A 23,016-nucleotide genomic window follows, 5' to 3' on the forward strand; every position below is an offset into this window, starting at 1 on the left:
ACATATCATGGATGACCGACCTTCCGACTCGCGATGCATCATCCTGGCGCGACCATTGGGAACGAGCAACGATTACTTTAGCACCTTACACCAAAGTCCGCTCCAATAATCCAATAATATTCATTAATTAAGTTCGCTAGCTTACTCGGTTAGATCCACGTGACGGTTGAGTTTGAGCTAGATACGATGGCGGAGGATCGCGTTGACTTAGTGGAAACGTTGGCATTGTCCATATCGCAGTCCAAGGTACCACATTGAAGCGACGACTTACTGATGCGTAACCTAACTATCTGCTGGTAGTTCTGGCCGTCAGTCAGACTGGAGCCGGTACTTATGATCCCGACTAACCCACAGTGTTCACGGTCATCAACGACGGCGGCCGAATTCAATCGTACGAACAATACAATAATGCCATTTTTGTGCCATCTAACTCATCACCAGTGCGATTCTCACCCGCGTCACTATCAATTAACTCTCTCTTTTCACCGCACTCCGTTGAACTTTCCATCATTACATTGCGCAGTATATCGCTGTCATTCAAGTTCCACAGCCGCCATATCCCGGTCTCTACGACTACCTCAAAGCAGCGCGCAAACATTAAATGCAGGTCGTTCATTTTTGAAATGCTGGAGTTAGCCGATAGATCTTTACGCAACATCATCCTTGACAAGCTCGCACCCAGGATGCCGCTTCTATTCTGTCCAGGCTATGCAGAAGTATCCCACCTTCGCAACTTGGTGGATGAGTTTGGTCATGTATTCCGGCTGATGCCTCGATTAGGCCATACAAGACAGATTCAAATTACTCGACGGCATAATCGTGCCTTCACTCCTTAATATCTTACGGCGCAGAAATTCTCGGCTTTTTTCAGAGGTTCTCATAGTTGGACATGTTGCAATTCTAATCGGGTTGTTAATAGTCTGGGTAGGATACGAATAATTACGACTCGGCGACAATTTTGCGGAAATTGTGGGCGGTCATGACGACATCCCTAAAACGGAAATATCTTGGCTGCATGATTTTGGTAGTACTGTTTGCGTATGACAACCATCTACATACTGACTTCGTATACATATATAGGACCATTTTATAGACATTGCTTCAAGACCGAATATATCGATTCACACAAACACTATGCTCTCAGAAGCCAACTCCATTCATGACAATGAAAATGGAACCAAAATTAGCAGCGACGAGATCTTGTCCTTGACGTCTGAACCAAGATTGGCGGATAGCTTCAGCGAAGACATGTCATTTTGGGCATTTGACGGAGAGGATAACGTGGATGGATATGATGCGTGCCTTAAGGGCACTGACTTTGATGATGGTGAGGGTATGCTTTACGATAGTGACGAGCCTCACGATGTGGAATCTGAGGAGGAGTCGTTGGCGTGGTAGTAGCCGGATAAGTAGTTTGACTGTTTCCTGGATCTTCAGGCTCGTTCGAGCTCAGGATGTTGTACGCCTGCATTTATCTACTAAACTGCCAATATGTTTACGATTGTAGCCGACTTCAACTTTCGCTAGGGTCATTAAAAACAGGCTCTCCTTGTTTGGTCGACCAGTGCTGCCCGTTGAAGATTCTGGAACCCTGGGATAGAGCACTACGAGGACCTGGCGTGGCGACTTAGTTTGGGAACCTGCTGGTCGCCGCCGAACACGGACCATTCCTACAGGTATGGCGGTTACAATGCGAAGTAACGTGTCCTCGAATCTACCCCACTGGCCTATCCGGAACTAGCAACATTGAAGGGATATAAACGAGAACTTAGCTAATAGATGCATACGCAAGTTAAGATCTGCCACCAGTGCGCGGTTATTCGTTCCCACAGGGTAATACGTTGAGGTCCGCAGACTACCGCGAGAGTTAGATAACACGCGTGACGAAAAGGCAACTGGAACTGCATATCGGAGGTCGAGCTAAAAGAACCGTGGCCAGTGTTTCTGTAGCAATATACTAAAGTGCCCCCTATTTTGTTTGCACTTTGCCTCTCGCGAGGAGCGCTGTAACGCGTGGTCATGTTGTAGATCTGAAGTGTAGTTATGACCCTTTCTGTTCTTAAGGTTGTTTGCATTACTTCTTGTACCAAGAAGTCGTCCAGCCATATGAACATTTCAGTCTCCATCCTGTTCGCTTGCGAATCGCCGAGCAACTCCTCTTCCACCATATCAGTTCCGTAATCCGCCTCATAGATTGGCTCTCCAGCTCCGCTCATGTTGTCTGAACTGACTGGCGGAAATGCCATCGAAGAAGCATCTCGCACGCTTCGTCCATCGTTCGGAGCTTGACAAATAGGATCAAGTATCCTCCCATCGAGGCGGCAAGCATCGTACAAGAAACATACGACCGTATAATTGTCATCCGGAGGAGAGAATTCAAAACAGTCCAACAGTTGATGGATAAAAGCCCCAGGTGGCAGTAACGCAGCTAATTTTGCAGGCTGTTAAACATCGTCTTTAAGCTGAATTTTCACAATTAAAAGCGCAATTGAAATTTAGTCATTAAACTCTCGGATGATATGATTTGAAGACGGTCGCGAGGCAGCCTCATGGCCGCGGAGAATCGGCGGTGAAAACATCTCGCGGGACTCCCGTTTCGATTACACCCCGTCGCTGTGACGGGACGCGCTAAATTTTGAAGTATTTGAGTTGGTGACACACATCTGATACGACTAATAATCCGACTATCAGCAGTTAAATAGTGCATATTATATTCAGAGTCTGCCATCGTTATAATATTCGGTAACTTTACCATCATGAACCGATTCCAATCATCGCAAACGTACTCGGCTTCCCCCTACTTCCAACCCCGTACCCGCACGACCGCCAGCGACGTCTTCAAAGCAAAAGCAGTCCGACGAATTATAGCCTACATCGTCGCACTTGCAGTCGTCGGCACGATTCTTATCTGGGCGTTCCGCGATCAAGCACTTACTGCCCCGGCAGACAATTGGAGTGACGTTCCTGCACGCGAGGAGGAAGCAGAAGGAGATATGGGAGGGGCAGGTGGCATGCTGGGTCGTGGGGCAGAGCACATTGACTTTTTGAGGAAGAAATTAGGTCGTGAGGAGGAGGGCGAATGGGTTTAAGGAATGACACCGTGGAAGGTTATCAAGATATGACTTGGGCTGGGGCGTTACTTGATATTCATTTTGCATTTATCGTATGTTAAATAATGAAAGATACTAATCCGTTGCTCGATATTGTACACACCATATCTAGCCAATCAAACCTCATACAATTCTATGGATACTTCACTCCACATATTACAATACTAAAAATCCAACACTCCAATCAATAAAGACATCTTAAAACCAAAACAAGCAGAATATTGAAATATGCATAGCAATGCAATGACTTTACATAAGTGAAATCGATATAACAAATAGACAAGGTCCCAAATAACACCTGTTCCACATATAGCCACAAAAAAACCAGACGCAAATTGACAAAACTTCCAAGAGCAAAGTAGATCGAAATCGTACCAGTACCGAATCCAAAATAAACCATGTCGACATCGACCCGCCTCTATCTCCGCATGTTCACATCAAAGTACGGCATTCCGTAACCAGCAGATTGGCCATTCAGATTCGTTTGTGGCACCGCCGTCACAACCGGCGGTGCTGGCGGCTGCTGCGCAGACACTGGGGTTCTGTTTCGACTATTCGTCGTTCCCATTCCCGCAAATCCTGGTCCTGCTACTGACGCAAAGTTGGCACTTCCCGGCACGGCGAAGAATTGGTCCCAGATGGACGCGGACGGCAACTCATACATCATCTCGTAGATTCGCTGGCCGTCATACTCGTCGTCGAATAATTGCTGTTGTTGATGGACACCGTAAGGTTGCACCGGCAACCCAAACGAAGGCTGTCGCCAGCGAGTAGTGCCGCCGGGCGAGACACTCTGCGACTGCGTCGACGCCGACGAATCCGCCGGGGAGGTTGTAGTACCCCCTGACGGTGGGCCTTCGACGTTTCCAAAACTATGGCCGGAAAACTGCTGCTGAACAGCCGCTCCTGGACTAAACTGGTACGCATATCCCCCGCCTTGCGTGTTACCGGAGACGTTGCCAGAATATGCCACCGGATGGGTAAAGTTCCCGTGCATGGGTGGCACGGCCTGGATTTCGGCTGCGGTACGGAATATTTCGTCAAGATCAGGCTCCATGTCTGTCATCCACTGCAGTGTGTTCGACTCGAAGGACGCAAACGGCGAAAGGCCGCCTTGGCCAGTTGTCCTGACTGATTCCGTTGTCGAAGTCGTCGAGGCAGGTGTGCTTGCTTGCGAACCAGGCGTACCGACAGGCGGCATGGGTGCATCCAAAATATTCGGCGGTGCGAGCGAGGACGGCGACACTTCAGGCGGCGACCCACTTGGGAACTCCATCGGCGCACTATTGTAGATCCCGGGGTAGGGCTGCGACGACGATATTGGTCTCGGCATCTCAATCTGCTGTGGCCGCTGCGTCGCACCCCGAGACGATCCCGACGAGCGTTTTGACCGCTTCGCAGGCGGTGGCATGGGCGGCGGTATTGGCGGCGTGACAGTCCTGGCCCCAGCACCTCTGGGCTCTCCTTCCGCACTGACTCCACCTACCGGCGCAATGATTTCTCCAGCCGCAGTCTTCTCGTTGTAACAGAGCCTCAATATGGCGGCCGTCAAGAGCTCAAAGGTATCCCGACATCCAGAGGCAGCATCACATTTATCCACCATGGCCGTGAGAACGTGTATGCACGCCATAGTGTTAAAATCTATCACATCCATCCTCGTCCGACTTCGGACTTCTTTGGAATGATACAAACAGTACAGATATGACGTCCCGGCCATGAATAAGTTGTGAACTGCCATCCACGTGTAATTGATATTCTTCTCACGGTGTAATTGTCTATAAGCACGAATGACTTTCTCAGAGGCATCCGCGATGATGAAAAATGCTTCTACAGAAGGACGTGGGATGGCGGGCGAAATACCGTGCAGGAGGAGCCGTGTTTGCTGGTAGTTCAGGTCAAGGAAGTATAGATTAAAATTGCAATTCATGTCCTTTGCAGACTTGGGGGACGAGTTGTGCCACTCTTCGAGCCGTCGAGCCATGTTCGTCTGCCATTCCTTCAGCGTCGCGAACCGGCGGGGGAGCTCCGCGCGTTCGTATAGGATTGTCTGGATTTCCGACTGGAGGCGTCTGATCTGAAAGATGTGCACGGCGACCTGCTTGTACGACGGCGGCGTGTCTTCAGGAGGCTTCATAATTCCTTCAGAGGTAATAAACACGTCATCGAGATCGCTCGGGAACGGCACCTTGATACTATTATCCGCAATTCCAAATGGTCGGCCAAGGTACACGCAGATTTGTCTATCCATCGCGTACGTGCACCAAAAGAGTCTGCGCCGAAGATCGAGTGTGCGCGCGTCGAAAGGATCGCCTTCTTTCATTGGACCTTGTCCGTTCTTCGGCGTAATGTTTGTACCGCTCCATGATTTTACGCCGCCTTCGACATGAAGGCCAAGATCGACGCAGAGTCTGAGCGCGACGCCGAGAACGTACCATACGCCAGGGACAGCAGGGCGCATAATAGAATACAGTCCAAGCAGAAGAATTCCCTGCAATGACTCCAGGCGGTCTGGCGACGCAAACACAGGCTCGATATGCTTCATTGCAGCGGCGTGATAGGATTCGCACAGGAGAGCGGGATACTGCTGCTGGTGCACGGCGACACCGATGGCGAATATCAGATTGAGGAAATACAGCGCGCGTAGAGTCTCTGGTGAGTTCGCCGCGTGCTCATGCATGTTTCCATTGGCGCTACTATGCCACTGACCGTTCGCAAATGTAGTGTGGGGCGTGGCTTTCTCAGCCTCAACTTTGAGGTCTGCGGACGGAATGACTTCTGTCTTGACTGTTATCCCGACGGGTGATTTGGTGACGTCAACTGGAGACGGAATGTTCGATGTTGGAGACACGGAGTCATTGCGGACGTTGTTAATGTTTGCGAGTTTGGTCTGCACCGAGTACGGCCCATAGACAGGCTCAAAATATGCATGGATGAAATCATCTCTGTGGAATATTGGAATCTGGGCATTCGCCTGGTTAAAAAATACCTCGAGTAACGTCTCGGCCACGTCTTTAGGTGGCAACGGCGCTGGTTGTATTTTGACCGGATTATGTTGGATAGTCATATCGGGTTGTTCTGACGATGCAATCGACATTGCCGACGACGGAACATCCTGCCCTCGAAGCTTTACTGCCGCGAACATAAGTCTGGCAAACGAGATACCAGACGACAATCCTAGAAAAGAGGGCGAGCTGAGAGTACTAGATCCTTTCATAGATACAAGTCCGACAGTAGAGACCAGTGAATCGACGTCCTTTGCAGGCTGAGGCCCAGGAGCTACAAGCGACGCCGTGTTAGTGGTCGCATCGGCTGCCGCACCGTTCGCTGCTTCCGCTCGTCGCCGGGACGTGTCGGTTGTGTCAACGGGAATGCCCTGGTTCTGTAATTGTATTTCCAGAAACGCGACTCTATCTTCGAGATGCGAAACATAACTGGACTCGTCAGCAATCCCCCAAATCGAACTGCAGTCGTCAAGCCCACCTTCTCGGAACTTCTCTTCCAGTTGCAGCATCTAGACCGACACATTCAACTCCAGCTTTTAAACAAGCCGAGCAAGACGGAAACTTTTGGTCGCATTTCGTCTTTCGCGAACGGCACCTCGAGCATGCGGAAATGATACGGGTAAGATGCACGGGCGCGGGGCCGGATCCTGTTGAAGCGGATGAGGCGTTTGTGTCCGATGACGGTGCAGTAGATGACGCGACGTCGGGTGCGGAGTTGTCACCTAGGACTTTGGAGTCGTATCGCTTGTGCGGGCGAGACGCGGGATCCTTGCCGGCCTTCATTGCGCGGCTGGTCGGTTTCGTCTAGCCTGTGTAGGTACTAGATTGAGAAGAAAACCAACGGAGTGGTAGTATTTCTGAAGGGGAGGGAGCAGTGCGAGCAAGGAGGAGTAGTCGTCTTGTAGATAATAAGCAGGCAAGGTCATTTCAGTTGGTTCTACAGGGCGGACGGAGCAAAACCTTTCTTCCAGCGCCGTGCGGCGTCGACAGCCCTAACCGCTAATACTTTCACAGCACCAAAGTACATCTAAATTGCCAATTTACGAAGATTTCACTGCATGCTTTAAACAAATAATATTACGATAAAATACAAATAAAATGAAAGAGAGGCATGCGCCTGCCTCGCAAGTCAGAGGAAGACGAAGGATGAGTGCTCTGTGGTAGCTGGTACAAGGACTGCGAATACCAACGGCCCCGGAGTTTGTCATCAGCCACCAAGCCCAGTTGTATCGGTGACTGTGGTGCGCACTGGGAGTTTCTAGAATGTGGCAGCCTATGGCAACATGAGAATCATATATAAATGGCAATTGAACGGAAATCACATTAAACAGGGAGGTTATCTCTGTTTTCGCCTAGTGGCATTATGGCCGGAACCGGGAATTGATGCGGCTTTGGTTATCATGGTTCCCTGAACACGAACTCATTGTACGATATCTACGTTTGTAATCCGTATTGCTTCCCGCAAAATATTACATCGTAGCGATAATGGGAACTCGGCAAAAAAAGGGTTGCGCCGCGATTGCCATGCGTCAGCCATGAGATACCAGCGCCGGCTGTGAAAAACCGATTCGAGCTAAATGACGGGTGACAAGGCGAATAACAATACATATTCTGCTATCGTTATCGCGCCTAACCTTATGTATTTCATCGCAATCGCTGTAGGTGGCTCGAGCAGCAGACTCAGTCATCATCGATCACGACATCGATCGAACAATGAACTCTCCTTCTTAAAGTAAAACATTCCGGACTCCGACCCGCAACTATTGTTTCCTATTTACTCGTCCAAGGTCCGCTGATTCCCTGGACTACATATGGCCAATTGGCCATCGAATCCTCTCAACTTTGGTCAGGTGTAGCTTGCAATAGCAATATTGGCTAGTGGACCGTGTGCCGCTCGGGCTCCTCCATTATCTTGCTGACGGACTACGCTCAACGCGTCCAATCATTATCTCAGCTGCCAGCTGACAATCCGTATTCCGCGCAAGTGTCACTAGACCATTATGCCACGTAGCTGGATTTCAGAATGTACAATACCAGTATTCGTTGCCCTTACAGTCACTCGTTAAGCCGATATAATCCGGGCATCACTCTTTGATCGCTATACCGAGGTACTAAACCTGTCAATCGTTATAACGAACTGGTTTTTCACAATCTTTAGAATTACATCACCAGATTTTATCGCAAAATCGGGTATCGAGTATCGTCATAGCCAGGTTTGCCTGTACGCTCAAATTTCATCATCCGCAGCGTACGACACGGAAATTAGCTCTCGGTCAATTTAATTCTTGTCACGTCTCAATAACTAGTCTCACATCTGCTGAAACCTAACTGATTTCTCTTCATGATGCTTAGAAATATTTATTCCTGCCTGTTCGATTACGTTATTGTAGATTTTCTCCCTGCCGCCACACCTGCGCCACAGCATTGGATTGAAGTGGCTATATCAACCAACTAGGGTTCAGTAGTGAGATTCAACTCGTCGTGCACTCCTAATGCATCAGCGACAAGCATGGCTGTTTTGTATATCCGGCGTGCATGATCAGTACTTTACGAAGACGATTGTACGACTTTTACTCCTACCGGGCGCTTTCCCAAGTTCTATAGCGGTTGCTTTCGTACGCAGGTTTACCAGGCACGCCCGCCATGAACCCGGCAACGATTTGTTGTGTCTCGTTGCCCAGGTGTTGCGCTTCGGACGTTTTGAGCCCTGAATACCTTTCTGCGACTTTATATTCAAATATGTTTGGCACGCATCAGGTTACGTTTTGGCCGGCTTGGGCCGGGGCTTCTGAGCCCTGGATGTTCGTTTGGACCGGGCTTCCAAAGGTTATGAGCCCTGGATGGGTTCGTTTGGGCCGGGACTTCAATAGGTTATGAGCCCTGTATGGGTTTGTTTGGACCGGGGCTTCAATAGGTTATGAGCCCTGGATGGGTTTGTTTGGGCCGGGGCTTTCAACAGGTTATGAGCCCTGTATTGGTTCCTTTGGGCCGGGGCTTCAACAGGTTATGAGCCCTGCATCGGTTCGTTTGGACCGGGGCTTCCAAAGGTTATGAGCCCTGGATGGGTTTGTTTGGGCCGGGACTTCCAACAGGTTATGAGCCCTGGATGGGTTTGTTTGGGCCGGGACTTCCAACAGGTTATGAGCCCTGGATGGGTTCGTTTGGGCCGGGGCTTCAACAGGTTATGAGCCCTGGATGGGTTCGTTTGGGCCGGGGCTTCAACAGGTTATGAGCCCTGAATGGCTCTTGTCGATTATGAGGTATCAGAGTCTCAGCCTCCCTTCCATTGTTCACTTCAGATTCATTGTCCATATTCACACTCAGCATTTCTCACAGCCCAGTACCTTGCCCAGAAGTGTCGTCCAGCCCTTGCCCAGCCTAGCCTTGTGACACACGACCACGATTATCGCGATGAAGAATTCGAGGATATGTGGTCTGAGTATTCTCCCTTATTTGAGGACGGAAAGTGAAGATGATGTTGAAGAAGTTGGCCAGTTTCTAGAGAACTCTACCCCTCCATTGCGATGTCTGGCAAAGATGGAAAGTGTCAGGAACGCGATGGGGCACGTGCGGCTGAGGCGACGCACGTCGTACGCGACCTCGCGTACGTGTCCTTCTTGGTGTGGTTTGCGTGGCTTTCTTGGTTTGGTTTGCGTGGCTTTCTTGGCTTGGTTTGCGTGGCTTTCTTGGTTTGGTTTGCGTGGCTTTCTTGGTTTGGTTTGCGTGGCTTCTTGGTTGTGTCATGTTACGTGTTCTTAGTTGTTCGGTGCGCTGCCTGGGCTGACAGAAGATAAAAGGAGGGGTTTGTCCTCGCTGTCAGTCCAAGCAAGAAGTCTTGTATTCTGAAATAGATCTTGTCTTGCATACATTTCCCAGTCTAGTCCAGTCCAGTCCAGCACAGTCCCAGTCCTAGTCTAGTCCAGTCCAGTACAGTCCAGCCCTGTCCTGTCTCGTCCCGTTACAGAAAGCAGATTGTCATAAGCCGCATCGGGCCAGCGGATGGCTCGCCGGAATCTTTTTCTTTTGGTTTTGTTTCGGCTTCCTGGCTTTTCCGTTCTTTCCCGCGTTCCCGCGTTCCTCCCGCACCCCGTTCCTTCCCGCACCCCGTTATCCGATCTTTTCTTTCTCGCGTGGCTTTCCTGTAGAGTATGGGTTTCTATAAAGGATCCCATATCTCCCTTGTTGTAGATTTGTTCTTTAGTTAATCGGATCTTTGTTTTGTGCCTGATATCTTGACCAAGTCCAAAACCCTGTGTAACAGAGATCACAACTGTGGTCAAGGAAATTAAGGAAATATATCCAGATATTTTAACGCACGGCTTCTACCGGTAGCAGCAGAGACTTCTGCACTTCTGAAAAATCTCAGAGGGTGGTCTACAGTGAGGGACCAGGTTGAGACGCCGGCTCATGCACGAAGATCTCACGGTCAGCACTTGTGAGGGCCGGGCGTCTTATCTCTTATCTTTGTCCTGTCGGTGTTGCCCGGCAGAGACCATATTTGTTCATTTGTGTTCTCTCCTCTCTTTTCTCTTTGTCGATACTATATATTATAAAGGTAGTTATTTAGTTGTAAACTATAATTTACATCACACAATATCACTCTGTGATATGTCCATTCCCCTGTGATATATCAATCACACTTGACATCTCAATCACCCAGTGATATATCCTTTTGCGATGTGATAAATTTTATATGAGCAAGTGGAAGTGAACAACAAGAAGGGTGTTGTGGTGATCCGTGATCTTACTTCTAGATCATCCGGTCCCAAGGGAATTAAGAGGTCTTTAAATATACAAGAATTCGCACTCTGGGAAAGAGCCTTCTGTGACCCAAGTCTGAACGTCGCCGATGATTGATCATTTGACAATTCATGTCGTAACTGCTGATCTTTAACTAGTAGTGATTTTCAATTACATCAGCAGGTGATATTACCACGCAATGTATCGGGTAACGATGATCAATCATCAGGCTCTTGCTGACGCCAGTCAGAAGAAAGATGGAGTCTCATGTCCAAGAGCACATTATCATGAGACCCGGATGGTAACTGTAATATCCCATCGTTCTGCAGAATTGTCTCGGTCTTGTTTGTAAGGCCATCGCCCTTCTTACGATGGTGCGGCTCAAGTGTGGTTCAGATTTAATGCTCAATGGCTTCAAAGGCCTAACTCGTGCTTTCCCACAAGTCTGTTCAATGTTTAGCCACATGCTATCAGCAAAGCTTCGATCGTCAGGTCTGTCTTTTGCTGTGCCGAGTTATACTCTGGTCTCTGCAGAGTGTGACTTTCCTTATGTGCACGTATATTACTCTATTGAGTATATAGTTGATATTTCAACAATATCTGTAAGGATCTAGTGGGTGAGTTCCTACGAATCTGTAGCGACGCTGGGCTGGACTGAGTGTAACGACGCTGGGCTGGACTGGAGCTGGACTACAGTGTAACACACTGGACTGGACTAGACTGGACTAGACTAGACTGGACTGGAACTATTCTTATTGATACAAGAATACAAGACTTGTTCCTTCACTTGGTCTTAGAGGACAAACCCCTCCTTATATACTCGACCAGAACTAAAAATAGACAAACTAAATATAGAACAAAACTAATCATAGGAGCAAGACCAAAACTAACATAGAAACAAGACCAAAACTAAACATAGAACAAACAAAACCAAATATAGCAGCAAACGCGCCTGGTGAGGCGCAGCGGTTACGACACTGCGGCTCACGCGAAGCGGCTGATGCTCATCGGGTCCATTACAGAATCTTAGGGCCTCGCGCTGGGGGGCGGTACCAACTTGGCCAAAAGACCACGATAATCAATCTTAGAATCGATTATGGCCCACTGCGCATAGTATAGTGACCGCCACCACTAGGATCCTGACAATATCCATCACCTAGTGATATGTCAATCTACTCCGGGGAAGAGGGGGGTTGTTACAGGAACACCGATCCGCGATCCGAAACAATATCCGTAGGGACGCCGTGGTTGGCAAATACGTGTTCAATAAAGACGTCGGCTAATTCAACAGCGGTGATCGTTTTCTTAACAGGAATAAATCGTGTCATCTTTGTTAGACGATCCACAATCACGAGAATTGAATCAAATTCATTGGAAACCGGGAGTCCGTGATAAAGTCCATTGACAGTGATGTCCAGGGCCGCTCTGGAGCCGGTAAAGACTGTAGGGTACCATACGGTAAGCGTCGGGGAATCTTCGTGAGTTGACAGCGGTCACAGGTTCGCACAAAGCTTGTAAGGACTACGGTGAGTCCGAGAAAAAGACCAAGCTAGGATCACTATTATTGTATAAAGAATCGACAGGGAAAAGAAAAAGGAAAAATAAGAACAACAAGAGCAAATATATATATATCACAACCCTAAACCATAGATAAGAGAATTAAACTTAACCCTCCACCGCGAGATAAAAAAAACTTTAAACTAAGTTAATTACAAAACCTCCACCGCCGAGTCCAGTCCCCTGACAAAGCTTCTCACAAATCGTTTCATGCCAGGCCAAAAGTAGTCACGACTAACCAGCCCGTACGTTCTTAGGGTGCCCGGATGACCTGCCGTGGTTGGATCGTGGTAGATCGAAACAATATCTGTCTTGAGTTGGGAATCATCCGGGACACAGAGTCGATTATCCTTGTGAACGTGTCATGAAGCTCTGACTTCTGAGCCGCATCATCGCAGCGTCATCGCGAGCCGCACCGGCCTCTCAGATATCCAAGGGGCCAAAGTATCGGCGTTCTGTTGTCGAGAGTTCCGACCTGGAGTCATGAGGACGACTCATGATCAGTCATGGGCTCTTGCCTACGCAGGTGATGTCGGGTTGAGAGTCAGGAGACGACATCTGGCTTCTGGCAGCCCCGAACGGACGAGGACATGGCCGGCGCGCCGGAGTGGTACAAGGTGTCAGGGCCCTAGTGGTGGCGGTCACTATACTATGCGCAGTGGGCCATAATCAATTCTAAGATTGATTATCGTGGTCTTTTGGCCAAGTTGGTACCGCCCCAGCGCGAGGCCCTAAGATTCTTAGGAACTCACCCACTAGATCCTTACACAAGGCCTAGAAGGCCATACAGCATGTACATAGTTAAACCTTGTCTGTAGCGGAGTCCATGGATATAAATTGACGGCCCCGCTCCTTGTTGTATGCTTCAAGAAATCGGATCTTGTTTTCCGCCCCATCAAGTTCTAGTTCAAGTCTTGCTGTCCTCGTGCTCTTCCGCCGTAACAGAACGAGACCCTCTACCAGATTGGTTCCTCGTATATCAGGGTTGTCCGTGGACTGATTCAACTGGTCAACGAGGTCCCGAAGCCACGGGTCGTTCGGTTGTAGTGTCCGGATGCGCTCTTCGATCTCATTCTCTGGCTCCATCATGAGGCATGCAACGGCGATATGGACGGTTTCTTGAACTTCGATATCTCCAGGAATCAACACGCCCTGAATCTTCGTGTCGCTGGGTTCCTCCACACGGGATAACGCATCGGCACGAGCATTCTCTCGGCCCTTACGAAAGACAAGCATGTAACTGAAGTTGCCTAGCGTCTCAGACCACCGAAGTTGTCGTTTGGAGATGTCGTGACGGGTCGTGAAGTATTCCAGATTCTTATGGTCAGTATAGACCCTGACTTTTTGAGTAAGACTAAGCAAATTGTGTCGCCAGCAACTTTGAATGCTTCGACTATCGCCAATAGTTCTTGGTCATGTACATGATAATTTCTCTCCGCGGATTTCAGAGAACGACTAACCTGACAGGATGGAGGAAGCCGTCATCCTTCTGTCGCTGACTCAGTATCGCAGCAATTGCCGTTCCCGAGGCATCTGTCTACATGATTGTCTCCGTCGTTGGGTTAAAGTGTCGCAACATCGGCGCGGAAATGAAGGCTTCCTTGAGGTCAGCAACAGCGTCTGACATATCCGGGGTCCACACAAAGGGTGCATTCTTCTTCAACAAAGGCGCGAACGCTTCGCGTATCTGGCTATAGTTCCGAATAAACTGCCGGTAGAAATTGGCGAAGCCCAGAAAGCGTTGCAATGCCCGAAGATTCTTTGGTTCTGGCCACTCCTTAATGGCTCTGACCTTCTCGTCATTCATTTCAATTCCTTTGTCCAGGAAGTTCGGTCTTCGTCACGTGGAACTCGCTTTTCTCACCTTTCACACACAAGTCGTTCTGGAGGAGAGTTTCCAGTCACACCTCCGACTCGATCTAATTCAATGGAGTCAGCGCTGCCATCCAGACTCATTGATGCTTTTGTATCGTCCTTCGCCAGCGTAATATTGGAAGTAGACACGGAGAAAAGATTTTGCCGTCGTAACGTCAGGGCGCCGTCTGCGGCTTACTACGTCATCCTGTCGTAGTGTCATACCAGATCCTCAGGAAGGATTCCTGACATCGTGCTCGTAGCAGGAATTAGTCGCCCCGCGTTCTTGTAACAGTTGGTTCCTCATTGACAATATCTATAATATTATTTACGCATGATAATAAATAGTGTATTACATATAACTTAATTATAATAATATTTGTATAGTTCGATTTTGCAAAGGTGTGAGAGTTTGAAGAGTCCGTGGCTGGGAACAGCAATGGACAATCGAAGTTGCGGGGACGCACGCGTTATTTTGTTGTCCAATCTATATTGTTAGCGACAGTAAAAGGATTTGGTGATGCTCGGAAACGCCTGCTAATGAATTCATTCCTACGGTGCATATGCAAACAACGATTTCAACAGAAGGAAAAGTCTGGCGGTATAGGGATCCTTTATATCTACGGCGTAGTGTTTCCTGTGTACTCATCAATTCTGAGATTCCGGCTATTGGACGGCTTACGCACAGGGTCTATGTATTTCTTATAATTTGAAAACGGAGCAATGTGGTAGAATAATGTATCAATGGCGACGAATCATGCAAAATGCCTCTATTTACGTCCTATGTCCTCCTCCCAAACTGAATGCCATGACCCGGATTCCACACGTTACTATTACTCAACACAGGCGGCGGCAGTCCCTGTGGGCGTGGAGCCGGCAATGGACTCTCAGTCCGTCCCAACGTCATCCTGTCAAACTGCGCCGCGATGTCCCCATCCAATTCCCGCGCCTCGACGCGACGACTATACACAAAATCGTTAACCTCGTCCTGAAACTGTGTCAGTGGCCTCGAAAAGTCATTGTAGAACTTGCGCCCTTCTTCGAGGTTGTTCATAAGTTCTTGATATTTGAAGTAGCCCGCTTCGAGCGTTTGCAGCGCGCTTTCACGGTCCGACAACGTTTGCCCTCGGGATTTTGCAAGTGCAGACGAGAAGTCCATGTCTGCGAGTTCAATGTCTGTGAGTAATCTTGTCTGCTCGTCCGCCTCATCTTCCACTCGCTTCTTGTCGTCATCGTACATCTTCAATCGTTCCGTGAATAGCTTTTCGAACTGGGTGGCCTCGATCTTGCCGAGCGGATCTAGCCTCTCCAACCGCGCGGTCTCTTGTAGAATTAAATCTGACACGTCATCATTCTTTGCCTTCTCCTTCACGTCCTCGACAAATTTTCGCCGCCGATACTCGACTTTCGAGACCTCATTCATCTTCTGACGAAGCTCCGAACTCCGATGCTCGAGTTCAGGATCGATCCGCGCAGCATCAGCGCTTTTCGGCAAAAACTCCTCAATGTCCCTTAAATCGCCGCTCAATAATCTAAACGTACTCTCACTCTCCCTAAACTTCCCCCGAACAACTTCGTCGCTGTCCGCAGCAGCTTTTATAATCCCGCCCAATTTGTCCAGCTGAGCGTACAGAACGGCGCCAGCTTCTACGGATGGCGCGCGACGCCATTGATTCGTCCCGTGGCGCGCACGGAGGTCTTCGTCTTCTTGGCGTTCAGAACGCAGAACGTCGGCGGCCGCAGCATATATGGTTGAATCGACAGCAGATAAGTTCCGGACGTCCTCGATAGTGGCTTGTAAAGCGACGTAGCCTCCCGACGCGCGAATTTCCTCCGCGTGGGCTGCCAGACTTGGTGGTAATCCAACCGGACGTTCCAGCGCCTGCAAAGAGCCAGGTAATCCGAGTCTGGTGAGGAATTCGTGGAGCTGGACCGCCATCGCATCCATTTTCGCAGTAATAAGCTTGTGCACGAGTGTATCTCTCCGGTCAACGTATATGCTCGCAGCCTGGTGCGCTGCAAACGGGACTAACTTTGCAAACAGCGGCGGACTATACTTCTCTTGCAACGCGTCCATTGCCTTCTCAACTTCTCTAGGAACCAGCGCTTCCACTGTCGACGCCGTTTTAATTGTAGGTAGCGCACTCGTAGCAGGAACTGGCGCCAAATAAATCAAATCATTGTCCTTCTCCGCGCGCGCATAATCCGACTTCAATTTCGCCTGTAGACCTTTTAAATCATCTGCGACGGCTTTGGCGACATATCTTGCGCCAGCGAGTGCTTGTGCGCATGCATCCTGTGCCGCCTTTAACCGCGCGAGCTCCTCCCCGTATTTCCCGCTCGACAAACAGTCCGAAGCGGCGCGGTACTGCGCCGCGGCTTCAAAATGGTATTTCTTGCAGGTAAAGTGGTGGATCCATTCTGACTTGATGGCTGCCGTGCGCATGGCGGAATTCAGCGCTTGGCCGTAATATTCTGAGACTTGGTGGGCTAGACGTGCGATGAGCGAGTTCTTGATGTTGTCCAGCACTGCTTTTTGCCAGAAACATTCTTGCGCTTGCGCGAGCATCAGGTTCGTCAAGACGTCGAGCGTAGCCGCGGATATGTCGTCTGGCGGGTTCATGTGCATTTCCGTGATCACGTTTTGTTTGAGGTATGTAAAACAGCCGGCAGCGAGCTGAAATGACTGGCACGCGTGCTTCAAACCGTCGCCAGTAGATCGATTTTCTTCGAAGCCGAGTTGAGAGTACATTGCACCGATATTGTACAAGATATTTGCCCGTTCAAATTGCAGATCGTTGTGGGAAACCGATGCTGATGAGGCGTACCCTAGCGTTCCATACCACACAAAATTCACCTTAATCTGCGTTCTTGCGGTTAACATTTCCGCAGTTCCTCATTGTCCTCAAAATATAATAGAGAGCTTACATCTGCCGGAAATTTCGATGACAAAAACGTGAGCTGAATAAAATACCTTGATGCATATGTCAGTGCCAACTCGTCACCTTCCATCTACAGAGCGTACCGTGTCAAATTCGTAATACTCGACGCGCGCACTTCGGGATTCACAACATTATTCCGTAGCCGCTCAAGCTCAGCAATATCGTTCTTGAACATATCGGGATGCTGGTCATAGCTCTGCTCGATGTATGCCCTGATCGCTGGAGTAAGCGCGATATGATCCGTCCGACGGAGTGGAACCGTGAGGATATTCGACATTGACATTTTTTGATGCAAAGAATGAATTGAAATGCGACACGATTTACTAGTAGAGAGAGTATTTACCCTTGGAAAGGGCGTCTCGGCCACTCAGAAAATTCACAGCAGAGTTGTCCGTTGTGCGCTGCGAGAAGTAGCAGATTTGATTTGTGTACATGTGACGTAATTTAGTTATGCCGTCAGCGCAGGTACTTACTGCCGTAGATGTGACAACGCTTGGCGGATCAGGAGTGTTTCCACCCGCTGCTGCAAAGTTTATGTATCACGTGCATCGTGCGGCGCAACCTGGCCGCCAAACAAAACAAACGCCAACTCTAGAGGAGCGTCTTATCTCACGCTCAGCAACGTCGACATCTCGCCAAAATGCAAGACGATTCTATAATACTACCACCGGGATCTCATACAAATATTCTTTTGCGACTATCGCGAGACTCGCTTGTCGAGCTAGCATTTGGATGGCTTGGTAACGTGCCTCTCTGTCAACCTCACCGTCGCGGTGACGAAGAGGTTGACCCCGAGGTGGTCGTGCAGCATATCCTGGGCGTTCGCGAAGTGTATTCGAATTATCAACGCAAACTTACGAAGAAGCGGACTATTGTGGAGAGAATGGTATATGTAGATTGGGTCAGTATTGTTCTTCATTGCAATGCGACCTGTTCTGATTAATAGTTTCTCGGGTTTAATATGCGGCAAGTTGCGGATATCGAGTTTCAAAGTACGTGTTTGGCTCCCTTTTGTGAAGTTGTTAGCTAACGGTGCTAGATATATTTGATCGGCCGTTGTCGCATAAATGGACCGCGTCGAAGGTGCAGATCATATCGACCACTCTCAGAGACGACACAGAAAGTGCGCACGACGATGTGGTTCGAGTTGGGCCGGTGCTAATGACATCAGGTATTCCAATATTCCACGCTCCAGTATTCATGAAAAGTCTCCAGAGATCACTCAAATCACTAATTGGCAGTGTACGTCTCTCTGTCCTTTCCGATAATTGCAATTAACAAAACCACAGCATATCCACATCACTCAGCATGCATTACTTCCAGTAGTTCTCCTACGAATCCAATTACATGAATCAGGCGCGAAATTCGCGGCAAGTATCACAAAACTACCGACGGCACGACATACATTCTTTTGCGCGCTGCCAACCTCCGCTCACTATATCTTCCACACAGCGCTTTTGAACCCATATCAGAAAATTTTACGAGAGGTGCGCTATTCTTAAGGGAGATGTGCTAATTAGTTTGCATTAATGATATTAACGACAATACAGTGCATCGAAACGGCGTTGTCGATACCTGGATACCAAGTTCAACTACAGTCCACATCATTAGCGGCACGGTCTTTGGCCACATTAGTACAGCTTCGCACGAAATCGAGAAATGCCACTGCTCTTGGTGGATGGAGCATCTATGCTAATGACGAGGTCGATGTGTCGCCCTTGGCGTCCGCGGAAGCTGTTGTTGCAGATAAACTCGCCGAGGTGGACGAAAATAATAAAGACGATGAAGCAAGGGAGCGAAAGCGATTGAAAATGTTAGATGCACGGTTTGGCGTGCGACAGACAAATGTCAATGATGATGAAGAGAATCATACTGACGATCAGGGATGTATTGACTCCGAGACCGCCTTGGATCACGTCGAATTCAGATTGGAACAGGAATATGAAGACCAGGAATTCGGCGATTCGTTCGCGCCTAAAGTTAGAATCGTATTCGAAGGATCCCATGTGTTTGAAGGAATACGATTGTTGGCTCGGAAAGGACTCGTCGACGAGAATAAATTGCCGGCTTGGTTGACTGGTGAACTAGGAGTCTCTTCGGGTGTGATAGCGAACGGGCAACTCGTTCAGCGGTAGTAATCAGCGCTGGCGATATAATTACGTTAGAGATTCGCTTAACTAATTTCCAATTCCATCGCCGCCCGATTGTTATTGGTATCTTCATGCTCATGATCGTGTGCCTCAGTCGTCTCAATACCAGATGCATCCTCAATAGTTTCTTCGTCGCCTTCGCCTAGCACTTGCACGACATCATCCTCCAATCTAACAGGCACTGGATCTTTCAGTAATCTCACGACGACTTTGGCCCGTGCCCTGGCCCTCTTGAATCGGTTTTCATAGTCCTCAACCGCATCCATCGTATTCTCTGTAGGAATTCCAGTAACAAGATCCGTAAGAACCTGAAGTTGCTTCGTAGACCGTCCTCCGCCTAGAAGCACAAGGTCGGCTGCAGCATTTGATGATGGATTTTTCCCGCTGCCTAATTCACTCCAGACTCGGCATCGGCCTTGTAGGATCCCGATGGAGACAAATCGTTGAAACCCCGTTTGCAGACCGAATTGTTTTCCTTCACTGGTCCCGCTGCGTAAGCCGTCGTTTAAGCCTTCGTCATAGCCTTGTTGGTAGAATCTAGTGTCGAATATTAGATAGAAACACGTGCGGATCGAATGGCTGAACTTACGAGCTCTCTAATGAGAGCAAGGAATCAAAAAGATCGTCCTCGGCGTCCATTTATACGCCCAAGAGGAAAGGAATATTTAATAAATAAATCTAGCGGAATTCTGGGCGCTCTCAACAGTTTTGCACCGGTGTGACGCTTCCAAGTGTGGCGAGGATTGATGTCACCAAATTTAAAGTAGTGCACGACTCCGCCTTCTAACCCTCTAAGCCATCCACTCGTGCACGACCACTACGCTCAACCGTACTGTGGTCTTTCGACTTATAGCACAAATTTTAGAAAGAACGAGGTGTACAATTTCCAGAAATGCGTGAGGTTGCTGTGGTGAGTAGCTGGTTCTATATGTGAGGTGGATCAATAAGAGTGTGATGATTGTATTAGTTCAATTTGATCCACCTACCTTGGCGAGATCTAAGTAGTAGCTGATATGAATTCCTACCATAGGACTCCGTTGCAGACTCTCTAGCGAATGCCAAGCTTAAATCCGACATCGAGTTTGACCCTGAAGTTCCTGAAATGTAGGTCTGTCGTTTTCAGCGAAGAACAAACATGACTAACTCCAGGGCCTAGTCTTCCAAAAGATGATCAGGAAAATATTTTGATTACGTCCGCATTGCCGTATGTCAACAACGTCCCGCATCTTGGAAACATTATTGGCAGTGTTCTCAGTGCTGATGTATTTTCTCGGTATGTTCACAACCTCCAACGACGAGGGATCTGACACTAATTCAGCAGCTATTGCAAAGCACGAGGTTACAATGCCCTTTTCATCTGCGGGACGGACGAATACGGCACTGCGACGGAAACAAAGGCGTTAGAGGAAGGCATCACGCCCCAAGCGCTTTGCGACAAGTATCACGTTATCCATAAGGAAGTGTACGACTGGTTCAACATCAAGTTTGACAAATTCGGCCGCACGACTACGCCTTTGCAGACGGAAATTGCGCAGGACATTTTCTTGGGGCTAAATGATAACGGATATCTGGAAGAGCAGTCCATGACTCAGTTGTATTGCGAGCAACATGGCGGGTTTTTGGCAGATCGGTTTGTGGAGGGTACGTGTCCGAGGTGCGGATATGAAGATGCGCGCGGTGATCAGTGCGACTCGTGCGGAAACTTATTGAACCCGTTTGAGCTTATAAATCCTCGTTGCAAAATCGACGGGTCCTCCCCAGTGCCTCGTGATTCTAACCATATCTTTCTGTCTCTGGATAAGTTGCAGCCGGAGCTTGAGAAGTGGATTCAAAAGTCACATGAGAGTGGCCATTGGTCGAGAAACGGTAAGCAGATCACGGACTCGTGGTTGAAGGAAGGTCTTCACCCTCGCTGCATTACTCGCGATCTGAAATGGGGTACGCCTGTACCGCTTGAGAACTACAAGGACAAGGTACTCTACGTGTGGTTCGATGCCTGCATAGGATATGTCTCCATTACTGCGAACTACACGAAGAACTGGCGACAGTGGTGGAACAACCCCGAGAATGTGAAGTTATATCAGTTCATGGGCAAGGATAACGTGCCTTTCCACACAGTGGTTTTTCCGTCCTCCGAACTCGGTACGAAGAAGACATGGACAATGCTGCACCACATCTCAACGACCGAGTATCTACAATACGAGGGGGGCAAATTCTCAAAATCGCGCAATGTTGGTGTGTTTGGCAATAACGCGAAAGAGACTGGCGTGCCGCCTGACGTCTGGCGATACTATCTCCTCATGGCGCGACCGGAGACCGCGGACACTATGTTTTCATGGCGCGACTTTATTTTCAGGAATAATAACGAGCTGCTAGCCAACCTTGGCAACTTTGTAAACCGAATCGTCAAGTTCGTTAACGCAAAGTACGATAATAAAATCCCTGAGTATAATCCCGACGCGATCGACTACGCCGGGTTCAAAGAGAGCGTGGATGGTATTCTGGCACAATACAACGACGCGTTGAAGAACGTCCATCTACGATCCGGTCTTGAGGCAGCGCTGCAGCTGTCTGCACGTGGTAACTTGTTTTTGCAGGAGAACAAGATGAATAATACCTTGCTCGCGGAGGAGCCAGAGAAGGCGAACGCCGTTGTTGGCGTCGGTTTGAATTTGGTGTATCTCTTGTCGGCAGTGGTGTACCCGTATCTGCCTGACACGGCCCAGGGCATAGTGGACCAGCTTAACACGCCTCTGCGCAAGATTCCGACCAAGTTTGCGTTAGATTTATTGCCGGGACATGTGATTGGCAAGGCTAAGTACCTGTTTACTCGGATTGACGAGAAGAAGGAGGAAGAATGGCGTGCCCAGTTTGGCGGTGGCGCGCAAAAGAAGGACGATGCGGCCGAGAAAAAGAAGGAAGACAAGAAGAAGAAGAAGGATGAAAAGAAAAAGAAGAAAGAGGCCGAGGCTACGGTCGCTGCTGTGGCAGCAACCACGGAGTCCGGAATCACCAGCCCAGTAGAAGCGTCATAGAGATGCATAAAGCCAACTTGAGTTTCTATATAGTTATAAATAGTTATATAGCATTTACCGGGGAGTGTTGAATGTATAGTAGAGTTTTCGTGTGCTCTTGTCGTGTCTGATTATTAGATCAATAATATTACACAAAATTACGGAATAGTGGGATTGCACGAGGCCATTCGCATGCAGAGGTTGCCCCACATGATGCAAGCCGCAAGCCTGCCGAGTATCCGGTCCCGATCGACGATAAGCGATCCAGGGATTTGGTTCTCGGCGTGGCCGTTTATGTTGAGTCTAATTCAAAGCCTACGCGGAACGCTTTTAAAGTGACTCCCAAGACCTTTATCCTGCCAATCGCGTCTCAGCAACGTCCACGTTCCTAGCGACACGGAACTAGTACGTTCACGTTCTACGTTACTAAGAGTCCAGGAGTGGAATATCATGTCATAAACAATGAGGAGGGTTTGATCTGTAGCAATTGAGACCCACTTCGTACTGGCTGCGTTGCGATCAATTGAAGAGTAATGTTAGACTACTCAGTGAACCACACAGTGAGAACTACTGTCAATACTGACCAGGACGATATGAGACATTCTGATGTTATAGTCACTGATTACACTGTTTAAAGAACCGGAGGA

General features: G+C 48.8%; 8 protein-coding genes across 8 annotated transcripts; 5 read left to right on the top strand and 3 right to left on the bottom strand.

Moving 5' to 3' along the window:
- Positions 1-95: 95 nt before the first annotated feature.
- POJ06DRAFT_37561 (uncharacterized protein) lies at positions 96-1,089 on the top strand. The gene is made up of 4 exons (XM_056190947.1): positions 96-246; positions 301-391; positions 442-1,024; positions 1,081-1,089. Exons 1-3 carry the CDS (start codon positions 187-189, stop codon positions 834-836), a joined length of 546 nt encoding a protein of 181 aa, XP_056040438.1. The 5' UTR covers positions 96-186; the 3' UTR covers positions 837-1,024; positions 1,081-1,089.
- A 1,667-nt stretch (positions 1,090-2,756) lies between these two features.
- Positions 2,757-3,089, top strand: POJ06DRAFT_271356 (uncharacterized protein; the record flags this gene model as incomplete). Its single annotated transcript, XM_056189500.1, has 1 exon — positions 2,757-3,089. The coding sequence occupies one exon, from the start codon at positions 2,757-2,759 to the stop codon at positions 3,087-3,089; it is 333 nt and encodes a 110-aa protein (XP_056040439.1).
- Positions 3,090-3,308: 219 nt separating this feature from the next.
- POJ06DRAFT_37605 (fungal-specific transcription factor domain-containing protein) lies at positions 3,309-7,019 on the bottom strand. Its single transcript, XM_056190948.1, has 2 exons — positions 6,591-7,019; positions 3,309-6,541 (listed from the first exon to the last, which is right to left on the bottom strand). The coding sequence occupies exons 1-2, from the start codon at positions 6,893-6,895 to the stop codon at positions 3,529-3,531; spliced, it is 3,318 nt and encodes a 1,105-aa protein (XP_056040440.1). The 5' UTR covers positions 6,896-7,019; the 3' UTR covers positions 3,309-3,528.
- A 1,977-nt stretch (positions 7,020-8,996) lies between these two features.
- POJ06DRAFT_262199 (uncharacterized protein) lies at positions 8,997-9,975 on the top strand. Its single transcript, XM_056188714.1, has one exon. The coding sequence runs from the start codon at positions 9,524-9,526 to the stop codon at positions 9,869-9,871; it is 348 nt and encodes a 115-aa protein (XP_056040441.1). The 5' UTR covers positions 8,997-9,523; the 3' UTR covers positions 9,872-9,975.
- Positions 9,976-14,957: 4,982 nt separating this feature from the next.
- POJ06DRAFT_262203 (BRO1-like domain-containing protein) lies at positions 14,958-17,604 on the bottom strand. Its single transcript, XM_056188715.1, has 3 exons — positions 17,289-17,604; positions 17,192-17,237; positions 14,958-17,126 (listed from the first exon to the last, which is right to left on the bottom strand). The coding sequence occupies exons 1-3, from the start codon at positions 17,486-17,488 to the stop codon at positions 15,045-15,047; spliced, it is 2,328 nt and encodes a 775-aa protein (XP_056040442.1). The 5' UTR covers positions 17,489-17,604; the 3' UTR covers positions 14,958-15,044.
- Positions 17,605-17,845: 241 nt separating this feature from the next.
- On the top strand, positions 17,846-19,340 carry POJ06DRAFT_203130 (centromere protein Chl4/mis15/CENP-N; the record flags this gene model as incomplete). The annotated part of the gene is made up of 6 exons (XM_056185307.1): positions 17,846-18,106; positions 18,152-18,197; positions 18,245-18,328; positions 18,377-18,447; positions 18,495-18,692; positions 18,756-19,340. 6 exons carry the CDS (start codon positions 17,846-17,848, stop codon positions 19,338-19,340), a joined length of 1,245 nt encoding a protein of 414 aa, XP_056040443.1.
- A 19-nt stretch (positions 19,341-19,359) lies between these two features.
- Positions 19,360-20,104, bottom strand: POJ06DRAFT_37702 (uncharacterized protein). Its single transcript, XM_056190949.1, has 2 exons — positions 19,945-20,104; positions 19,360-19,892 (listed from the first exon to the last, which is right to left on the bottom strand). Exons 1-2 carry the CDS (start codon positions 19,992-19,994, stop codon positions 19,379-19,381), a joined length of 564 nt encoding a protein of 187 aa, XP_056040444.1. The 5' UTR covers positions 19,995-20,104; the 3' UTR covers positions 19,360-19,378.
- A 53-nt stretch (positions 20,105-20,157) lies between these two features.
- POJ06DRAFT_262214 (tRNA synthetases class I (M)-domain-containing protein) lies at positions 20,158-22,542 on the top strand. The gene is made up of 4 exons (XM_056188716.1): positions 20,158-20,265; positions 20,386-20,459; positions 20,512-20,628; positions 20,677-22,542. The coding sequence occupies exons 1-4, from the start codon at positions 20,248-20,250 to the stop codon at positions 22,388-22,390; spliced, it is 1,923 nt and encodes a 640-aa protein (XP_056040445.1). The 5' UTR covers positions 20,158-20,247; the 3' UTR covers positions 22,391-22,542.
- Positions 22,543-23,016: the final 474 nt, after the last annotated feature.

This window comes from Lipomyces tetrasporus (genome assembly GCF_029532465.1).
Source record: "Lipomyces tetrasporus strain NRRL Y-64009 chromosome Unknown POJ06scaffold_12, whole genome shotgun sequence".
Taxonomy (NCBI): Eukaryota; Fungi; Ascomycota; class Lipomycetes; order Lipomycetales; family Lipomycetaceae; genus Lipomyces; species Lipomyces tetrasporus.